This window comes from Pholis gunnellus, assembly GCF_910591455.1.
Source record: "Pholis gunnellus genome assembly, chromosome: 16".
NCBI lineage: Eukaryota > Metazoa > Chordata > Actinopteri > Perciformes > Pholidae > Pholis > Pholis gunnellus.
Window position 1 is genome coordinate 12397653 of NC_136543.1, and position 10950 is coordinate 12408602.

Sequence of the window (10950 nt, forward strand, 5' to 3'; positions counted from 1 at the left end):
GAACTATAATCCTCCATACCCAAAAAAGTACAAAAGAACCTCAAGTACATTAAAGTATTATAAATCACATTGAAAACCAAGACACAGTGTGTGTAATATATGTATATGGTTCAAATATCAACTCCAAGCAATTATTTTGACCTCATATAAACTAGACGCATCCACTTATTAGCAATGTCAAACACGAATATTTCGCAAATACAGATTCACTTGATTTCCACTTACTTCTTTTGCAAATATTACGTTTTCAGACACTTCGTCAATAACAACAATGCATGCGGGCAGAGAGAGACAGTAAGGCGGGGCAGGTAGAGGTGGGGGGGGGGGGGGGGGGGTCAGGAGAGGAGACAATGAAGGAGCGAGAGTTCATTGGCCGAAGACCAAGGCAGGGCATCAGTAGAGAGGAAAGTAAGTCATTAGTTGGTCCAAGCCAGAGATTTTAGTCCAGCTTAAGAGGCGATAGAAGCGAAGAAAGGAGGCGCCACTATCTGATCGGCATCGGCATGGCAGCCATGTAAACAGGACTATTGTGCTTCTCAAGTTGTATCCTTAAATTCATGTTGTGCTTGCTTTTGACATTATGGCCTGATTGGACTGTTTAAAAATACACGGTATGCACTTTGCAACAATATATAACAATTTGCTTTAGTTTGTGTGCTCGTTTTAATATTTTGGTCTGATTCTCCAGCAGCACAGTTTGACGTATGCTGATATTATACCAGGTTGTTTTGGAGCGAGTTTACCTCGGCATTTTCCTCGGTGTTGTTGGGGGTGTGGGCCTGGTCGGGGACGACAGAGGTTGGACGGTTGTTCTCGTGTTTGGGGGAATGAGAGTTGAGGATATTCATTGACCCCTCCTCCTTGGCTTGTGAGGACTTTGCTGGGTATTCCTGCTTCTGAGGGTCATCCTGTGAGGAGAGTTTAATACTTTGTTATACATACCTCGCACTGGCATGTGCAAACGCACCTGAATACACACACACGCAGGACACATAGGACATAGGGAAGTAGATGTTCTGCAAAGTGCGTCAGCTCCTTGTGTTGGTGTGCGTGCACCTGTGGGAGTCTGTGCGACGCCTGAAATGCTTTTCTACATGTGTCTCTTGAAGACTTAATAGCTTTCCCACCATGATTCCTTTTTGTATAATCTCTTGTATATGAAATGTGTATTACACATCTTTTAAATGGATGGGGTAAAATGTTTTGACATGTCCAATTCACTGGACTAGGAAATAATTTAACAGGAAACCACTCTAGTTGTAGTTCCAACAAAACTTGCACAAAATAGAATAATTGCATGGACGTCTGTGGTGCATTACACCCTCAAAGGTAAGCCCCCATGGTCAAAGGGTGAAAAGAAGAGGCTGGCTACAGCATGTGTATTGAAGGAAGGACATGGGAGTCTGCACTCTGCACCCTTCCCTGATAATAGAAATATAAATGACAAGGACATCCCAGAGGCGCGGGTCATGCTGGGTTCCTTATGCTAGAGATGATAATTGTTGAGCTGATACGGGTCACTGTATGGGCTGATACTGCACCTGTATGCTTAGACTTTTATTTAATCAACCAATCAGGCCTCAGCGTTAACAAAAAAAAAATACCAATCGGACCTCTGACATTTAAAAAAACTGCATTGCAGACCAAGTGTCTGCAGGGGTTTTTTAACCTCTAGACCTGACATTTAGAGCACCCAGAAGTCACAGACACACATCTATAACCACTGCACTTAAATGCCAGCGGAGCTCTGAGAGCAGAGTTATTATTAAAAAAGCAAGACACAATTTGTGCACTTCATTTAGCCCAGCCAGGTATTGCTAATGGACTGCAAATTAATATACGCTTTTGAAGATCTGTCTGTGCTTTGTGTTTGCAGGCAATAAGCATAAGAGCTGTGTTTGCCTATAACTACAGAACCATTGTGTACGTCTGCATGTGTCAGCTTGTAAATGACCAAGCCCATCGATTGATTGGCATGTCACAGACATCTGAAGGTCACAGGAACAGCAGACAGTAAGTAGGGCACCATCGATCGGTCACACTGGCTACCGCTGGACAAAACTCGCTAAACGGCCGCTCACACCACAGACAACAAGTTCACAAAGCGTAAAGCTCTGGGAGCTAAATGGCTTTTTTCTGTTCTGACATTATATGCTATTTGTGGTTAATCTCTTGTTTATATCTGCCTCTGTTAAGACGATTTGCCAATGTTTATTGAGATTGAGAATTTAAGCATGCATCAGTAACCCTATAAACTGTGTTGGCTTAGTAACCCAGTTGGGTTACTAAGTGATTGTTGAATACCACAGCAGGGGCACAAAACCCCACGAACACACAAACATGGATAGAAATGAGTGCATCAATGCGTATGTATTCATATTCACAGACACACACACATGCCTCTATGTAACTCACGTTATAGAAGCACTACATGCACAACCTTTGGCAGAAGAAAAGGGGAAACCTGCAACACAGGGACCCTAAAATGGCTGTCTGAACTTAATCGGGACAAGAGTGAAGCCTGCAGTTAAAACAAAATGGAGGCCCAGCTTTTTTCATAAAAGCTTCCCAGGAAGCTGTGAAGGCACAGAGGCAGAACATGTGGGAACTAGCTATTTAATCACACACTATTGCAGGAAACCCTTGCGAGGAGGTGATTAATCATTTCTACAGTGTACCTGGAATGCAGCTGATACAAGATGAGATGCCCGAAAGAGTTTTGTGGAAGTGAGGTCTGCGGTAAATGGAGGGCCGAATCTGGTGTCTAGCAGTTGCACAGTGGGTTCAAAGCAAAGCCAGGAAGGGGAAATTGCTGTAGCGCAATGTGGACGTTTCCGCTGTGCTTACCTGGAAGTGATTATAAGAGTTTCTGGGTTTATATTCCCAGGTGTAGCTGGTTGTTGGTGGCCTCTGATGGGGGATAGCATTAAACACACACATACTATGCAGTTGAAATTGTTGGTGGAAATCCCATTTAACAGGGCACTTTACAAAGATGTGTGCACAACACTACGAGTTCGTTGGTTTGAGTACTGTGGGTAGGAACTGATAGATGGCCATGCATAGAGACAGAAAGACAGAAATTGAATCACTATGTCAGCTGCCAACATAGGAGTGGACGTCATGAACAAAGAGGAATACAGATGGAGAATACAACAGACGGACAAACAGGAAATAAACCGTAGATGCAGATGACGGGACTGAAAAGTTAGACGAAGATGATGAACAAAGACGTTGAATGGAAGGAGAAAAAAAAGCAGAATAAACATGAGGAGAGTTGGGGCGTACCTGACAGATAATGTTGTCATAGTACGCCAGGTTGTGAGTGTGAGCTTGGGGAGCGATCGGAGGGGTGTCGCACAGTTTCCTTACGTTTGGCTGCGAGCCGTCGGCCATTGTGGAAACGGAGAGGCCGTCTGTCTGTGGCTCGCTGCTCTGTTGGCGGTACTTACTGCAGGACGGCAAAGACAGAGATGTTTGGGTCAGAAATATTTGCAGTTTATATTTGTGGGTTCATATTTTCCTACGTTGCTCTGCACAGTTTGAAACTGGGGTTAAATCCTCTGGTCGTTCACAAAAATATATCGTCTCGTTCTAAGAACTTAAATAATTCAGTGGGTACCAAAGAGGATTAGATCCACTCTAAAGACTACATTGCAGCTGGTGACTACAAAATCTAATTTGATGGATTAGATTGATTTCTCTCACTGTTCACTGCTTATCGACAGTTGACTTCATCTCCATTTAACTCCATTCTCACCTCTCTCCTCCTTTACTGTTCCTATGCCCTCTTTATCATTTGAGTTCAACATTCTTTCTCAGGTTGTAAGGCCTTACAGGAATTAGACTGATTCACAGCCACCTCTCTCACAACACATGATTTTACATTGTCACATACATACACACACACACACCTGCGTTTGCGCAGGCGCTTGTTGTCATTCTTGAGGCGGTGCAGCCTCTTGGCAAAGAATACGATGATCATGAAAAGGAAGATGACCACCAGGGAGGCCACGCCCACCACCGCACACATCACCTGGAACTCTGTGACCGCCCAATCACAGCGCATGCCTTTGTTCCAGATGTAGTCCTGCACATTGCACCTGGATGTGAAGCGACACAAAGGGGCAACATTGGCCTTTTTGATTCATGAAACGATCAGAAAAACGTCACTAAATAACTTCTTCTCTGCTTACCTGCTGTGTAAAAAACCCACTGCACTATCGTATTTACTATATGTATAGCCACAGCATGTAAGTCTGAGTAAAGAGTGTAAAATGGTACTAAGAGCTGATGACATAGTGTCCTGAGGTCTGTCCAGCAAAGCAGGGATTCGGCCTGCAGCCTAGCCCTTAATGAGATCAAAGGATCGGCATACGTGCGTGCATGTGTGTGTGTGTGTGTGTGTGTGTGTGTCTTTTCCTTATTGAGTGTTTGAGCGTGTGTTTGAAGTGTGCGTGCACGAGTGAGTGTGAGTAAACGTGTGTGTGCGCTGTTACTCAGCAGGTATTTGAGATGAGCAACAGTCTACCTACAAGCTTACACAGAGTCTACTGGATAGAACAGATGGTGCTATCGAGGCGTGGTGTACGTGCTCGAGTGTGTGTCTGTGAATGTGTGTGCATGTGCACAAGGAGTGTGTGTGTGTGTGTGTGTGTGTGCCTCCCTGACCTTACTGTATTGTCCTTATACTTTATATGTGTGTCTACATCAGCTGTCAACACACACACTCTTTACCCCACGCCTTCAAAACTGAGCTAATCCTTTGGCGACCCTGCTGTGATCTTCTCGAACCCTAACGACACATTAAGCCAACCTTCTATGTGCACGTCTGTGTTTTCGGTGTCTGTACGCTTGTCTGAAGTGTCCTAAATCTTTTCTTTTGTGTTGGAAAGGGAACATATTGGAAATCAACAAGACAATTAAAAAGGGGAATGTTTTTTAGCCTAACAATCCCCCTCCAAACACCCCTGCTGCCACTCACATACTGTACGGTACATGCAGTACAAATAAAACAGCTGGTGAAATTAACACATTTTTTGTGTTTTTCTCACCTGCAGAAGGCTCCCATTCCTGCCACCACGGTGCACACTCCTCCATTGAAGCAGAAATTGGGTTTGATGTCACACTCAGACACACAAACCCCAGGTCCAGAGCGCACAAAGCCCAGTCTGCAGCCGTCGGCCCCCATGGCGCCACCCAAGCCTAACCCATCACTTTTGTCCTTCCCGGGCATGGGAGTAGCTGGTAAGGTGGGCCCGCTCTTCGTGCTAGGCCTCACGTTGTCAGGAACAGCAGGAGAACCAGCCAGGAGTGGATTCTCGTCCTCCATTTCAGGCGGGGGTGAAGGCGTGGGCTCAGGTTCTGGAGTCGTGTCTAGTGCAGAGAGGTCGTCATCGGGGGACAGGTAGTCGTAAAAGTCAGAAAGCGTCCACGCAGTTGGGTCTCCTGCTTTTTGCTTCTGGGCTTTGGGGGCTTTGGCCCAATCCAGAGCAACATCAGAGGGCACAATATCCGGCGCAGGGCTGTGAAACTCCACGGTGATGACGTCATCGGACATGGGGTTTCCGGGCTGGTCTGGACCCGCCCCTCCGGCAGTGAGCTCCTCCCCCACAGGTGAGTCCTCCTCTTCAACGTCGAGGTGGCCGTGTTTGTGAGACTGGTGATGTCTGGTTGAGCTGAGAGGGAGTTTGGCCCCGAGCCCTGCTCCAATCAGGTGGTCCAGCTCAGCCGAGTCATCGCTGAGCACCATCCTGGTGTTCGGGACCTCCTTGTTCAAAGATGATTGGTTGTGGTGGTGATGATGATGCCTGACCAGTGAATGCCTCCCTGTCAGTCAGAAAAAAAAGGCATTAAAGAAGCAATTCCATAAAGTTGAGGGACTCACAAGAGTCAGATTAAACAAATTGTCCCAAACAAAGGCTGAAATCTCAACTATGGGTCAAGCTGCAAAAACACGCTTCCTATAATTCATCTTAATTGTGTCTTTTTTATCAGACCCTATCTACTTGGCTTACACAATCTATTTAAAGTAATGCTGTGACATTTTGGAATATACAGTAGATGAGAACATTGATACAACGATGACAGTGGTATTAATCTTCTCATCTAACTCACAAAAAGACGCGTAATTTCCCAAAATGTCGAACCAGTTTATAACACAGGCTTTTCAGTAGTAATCCACATTACAGCTCAACTGACTTTGATGTGTAAATAATCGATTGACTCCCTTTTTAACATATTATTTTCAACACTGCGTTAATGTTAGAGCTCTGTGGGAGTTTGTCAAGTTTGTTATTCTGTGTTATATAATCTTAATGTGGATGACAAAATTATAGACAAAGGCTTACATACACATACATGTGTGTGTGTGTGTGTGTGTGTGTGTGTGTGTGTGTATATATATAGACTGTTCTTTTTTTTAATTGGAGCTAATCCCAAGGCACTGACTGTGTTGTGTTTGCTAAAGATTGTGGCCCAAGGATGAGACATAAATAATTCAAATGGATCCCTACAGTTATACTAGAGATGCCTTCAGGCTGTATCAGGCTACTTTTAATACTTTTAAGTCACAATATCCTTCACCGTAGATTCAGCTGAATTTGACAACACACAATATACAGTAAAAATATGCAATATGCACAAAATGTGTTTTCATCAGAGATCTGATTTGTTGAAAAGTGCGGCTCAGCAAAAAACCTGCTGTGGTTTAAGAGCTAAGTGATTAATTGTCGAGGAAATCAGAACAAGAGCTGAAGACGGTCGTGTAATCGGACTGCAGTGATGTAGGATTAAGCACATTGAGTGACTGACCAATGCCCTGGTGACCGAGACTGGGTGAGGATTAGATTAGGATTTAGAGCAATAGGTTAGAGGCTGACTGGTAAGACACTTCTCCTGCACTTGGCAATATTGTGTGAAAGCTGCACACTCAAAGAGGAAGAGACACAGACAGAGGACAGGGAGGTCTTAAAACTGTTTAACATACAGCAGCTCACCGATGGGCCATTCATTACAAACTCATTCTGTGCAACCGTTGTTCAAACCCACACAACTCTTTTAAATGACCAAATACTTCAGCTCAGTTTAAACATAATTTGACTCCAATCAAGTGAAGAAAATGTGAAGAAACCAGCAGCAGCCAGTTAGCGCAGCTTAGCACAAAGACTGGAAACTGGGAGAAACAGCTAGTCGGACCGTGTCAAAAAGTAATAAAACCCAGCACCTCTAAAGCTCATTTCTGAATTACACTCGAGGTTCTGGAAAGTGGATTTTGTTACTTTTGGACAAAGCTGGTTCCCTGCCTTTTTTAGGGGACAAGAAAGAAAGAAAGAAAGAAAGAAAGAAAGAAGGAATGAAGTCCCTGTACTTGACAGAATTTCACAAAGCCACTTCTTCACACTTTTCCACTGGCCTGGTACATCTGCACAAACAGCCAAAGCGTAGAAAAATACTTGGCTGGAAGACTTCTCTCCCACTGCCACCCTGAAATCACTGTGTCCAATGAGATCACTGCTCTCAGTGTCTGGCACTTCATTCAGAGCTAATACTAAAACCATCTGAACGTGCCTCGAGTCACGAAGACTAGTGGTGGCTGAGGAACCATGAGATTCACCTCACACAGACACACACACACACACATACACACACTGCAGTTGCCATGGTGAGATGTAAAGAGGTGCCATGTTGAAAGGAAGAGCGGAGCGAGGGAGTTGCAGTGGAAACAGAGAATCCAGTGTTCATGCTCTCGCTCTCTCTTGTTTTTCAATCAATCAGCCAGCCAGGCAGTAAGTGTTATGCCAACTCCATCTCTGGGAAAACCGAGGTGGAATGAACTTGAATGCTTCACAGTTTGTGAACCAGATAGACATGCTCCGCCAGTTCAAACTGATTACAACTGATTCGAATTTCATTTAAAGGTTCACTGTGCCAATTTGTTCCCTGTTGAGACTTAGATGCAGCATCCTGTTAGCAGCTGGCAGTCTTTTACAAGATTACAAGAGCAAAAGGGAACATGAAGAGATTACAAGGGCAAGACGAGCATATTGAACGCACACTCGCCTGCTAAGCAATTTCCGTCTTCGAAATGGTGTGAAAACAGCTCTTCACCTCTGGCATCACGCGCAGCATGTCACCAAGTTGATGTGTTATACCTGAAGTCACTGTGATTGGCTAGATTCCCATCAGCCTTTTCACCGAACCAGCAAGACGCAGTTGGAATCATGGATGAGTGTCCTACACGCCGTTGTTTGATGGAGACACAACTCCTACTTTGTGACAATGCACATCCACACACTGTTTGTACTAAAACCACCATATTCAGTCAGCACTCGGGTTAAGGTCCCAGTTAATACACGAGGCACAACTACAACATGTAATCTAATTTACCACCAACAATGATTGGTCAACCTGCAACATCCGCCCATTATATCCATGCCATTCCTCACCTTCTGTGTGTGTGTGTGTGTGTGTGTGTGTGTGTGTGTGTGTGTGTGTGTGTGTGTGTGTGTGTGTGTGTGTGTGTGTGTGTGTGTGTGTGTGTGTGTGTGTGCGAATGAAAAGGAGTCAGGGAGATGCTGATGATCTGATCTATTGTGACTTATCCTGAGCTTTCTGGGGCTGCAGGGCAGATGGACCTCACAGTATGCACTCTGGATTATATCCATATTACGTGGCTATCGAGGACAGTCTGTTTCTGTATGTTTTTGTGTAAAAGCTTATTGGTTTTACTGAGAGCTGAAATGATTAGTTCATTTTTATTAATTAATTACCTGATTAAGAGCTGATTTTTCTGCTTTTTTTCATCCTCCTCGGGCTTTAACAATTTTGATGGCCATTTACCCAATGTTCTGGTATTTTATAAGCAAAACAATGAATTGAAAAATCTAGGAGGATAACTGGCAACTTGAAATAAGCCTTTATGTATTTAAGGATACATGTTCCATTGTCGGTGTTGTGGTTTACTTTTCTTGGTTGGTCCATTCTGTTTAAGGGTCATGGAGAAAAAAGCAAACATCTTCTGACATTTCTCTCCATATTCAACCCAGATGGTCAGAAAAGGAAATACTATTTAATGAAACACATATGCAGCCACGTGGTCTCTGGGATTCAAAGCATGACAGACAGGACGACTGGCGTATTTTTACCGGTCAATATGTCACAGTATTTACGCCTGGTTACACATTGAGGGCGCGAGATTCGGCGAGGGGGGGGGGGAAGGGGCGCTACAGTGGGAGCGCGTGCCCAAGTGAACCCCGGCGACCCTCCGCGTGCACGATCCACCCTGTTGCTGGGCAGCGGCGGTAGCGATATTTTCTTCATTTCCCAGAATTGCCACTTTTCCACTATATTTTCTGCGCGTGAGCGCGCGTGTGTACGTGTGCGAAACACAGCAGAGACTGGTTGTGTCAGGTTTTCGTTTCCACACTGCCTGCCCCCGTATCTCAAGGGATGGACAGTAAATGAGAAGGCGGAGGGGGTAGCGGGCCCGGTTGTCTCGGGAATGTCTGGAGGAATTCAACCATTTCAGCTACGTGAATATGCCTCCTGTAGCCGGGCCGCGGTGCACCTAATCCCGCCTTTGTCTGGGCCACGCACAGCCGCTGCGAGTCGAAGCTGCAGTAGCCTACTGAACTGTCAAATCTCTCTCTCTCTGATCAACCACAGTCCTGTCGTTCTTCTTTATACAGATGTTCCTTTCTAGATCTTAGCCTAACATTTACAACAAGTCAGTTACCTTTGTATCTAATAGTCCACAGGAGGGTGAGGTTTTATTTTCTCCATGGGCATGAGCTTGAATGGATCATGGCCACAGCCTGTGGTTCAAGTGTCATTAACTATCAATACAGCCGCTCTCACCATGACAGGAAATATGTGGGCAGAAAATATCAAATCATACAGTTGGATTTGTCAGCACACCCTAGGGATTGGTTGACAGTCTTTTGAATGCTATTGTAAAGCAACAAAATGAGCCCAGTGACATTATTAATAGCCAACTGCAATTGATTAGCAATGCAGTTAAAATAAACTACCGTGTCCATACATCACATAATTCAAAACCAGCCCATCAATACCCGGCGTGCTACAAAGACAGTGATGACAATGAAAATATGATTGAATAGCGAGCCCATTATCCACCAATGCACACATTTTAAGTGGCTATTGCATCCCCATATGCATAATTAAATGGACAGTTGTCATTTTCCATATATGACAATGCAGGTGTGATTTGAATCACGCACGTGCGCGCTTGCTTACACAAACGCACGGCCAGGGTGGGACTCCGTTAGTGCAGTGGACTTACCGTGAGCAGACAGGGGGATGATGACCATTGAGATGGTCAGGAGCACCTGCCAGGTGACCAAACGACTGTCACCGCGCGCCATACTGTTGGCTTTCTCTTTTTGATTCACTGGTGCAATCTGTGATCCCGTTCCTCGTTATACCGGTCAGATTGCGCGGGGCTGCGCCGATAATCCTCACAGCGAAACCTCCAAAGTTCAGATTTTACCCGTTTTCGCCATTTCTCCGTTAACCTCCCCAACGGTTGGCCTCCCTCACAGCAGCTGTGTTTGTGTGTGTCTGTGCCTGTGTGTGTGTGTGTGTGTGTGTGTGTGTGTGTGTCTCTCTAAACCGTTTAACGGCTTGGGTTCGGTTCCATTGCACCGTGCGGCTGCCCTCTCCTCCACACCTTTAGCACGCGCGCGCGTCACTCTGCGCTTTGGGGTCCGTCGGCAGCACTAGTAGCACCGCGGGGAGACGTAGTAGTAGTGCGCGCGACCGGCGGAGGGTCTGCAGACGAGATTTTAATGAGCCGGGTTTTCCGCTGCCTGCCTGTCTGTGTGCGATCCGTTAAGCCTTTCCCTCTGGCTGCACAGGCGACGAGCGGCAAAGCGCGGCGCAGAACGGCAAGGCACGTTTTGTGCGCACAGTGATTTTGCGTGTCAAAGT

General features: G+C 45.4%; 1 protein-coding gene across 1 annotated transcript; it reads right to left on the reverse strand.

The window, feature by feature from the left end:
* Positions 1-713: 713 nt before the first annotated feature.
* cspg5b (chondroitin sulfate proteoglycan 5b) lies at positions 714-10385 on the reverse strand (the record flags this gene model as incomplete). The annotated part of the gene is made up of 5 exons (XM_079175500.1): positions 714-908; positions 3289-3451; positions 3915-4103; positions 5055-5829; positions 10304-10385. The coding sequence occupies 5 exons, from the start codon at positions 10383-10385 to the stop codon at positions 714-716; spliced, it is 1404 nt and encodes a 467-aa protein (XP_079031626.1).
* Between the last annotated feature and the right edge of the window lie 565 nt (positions 10386-10950).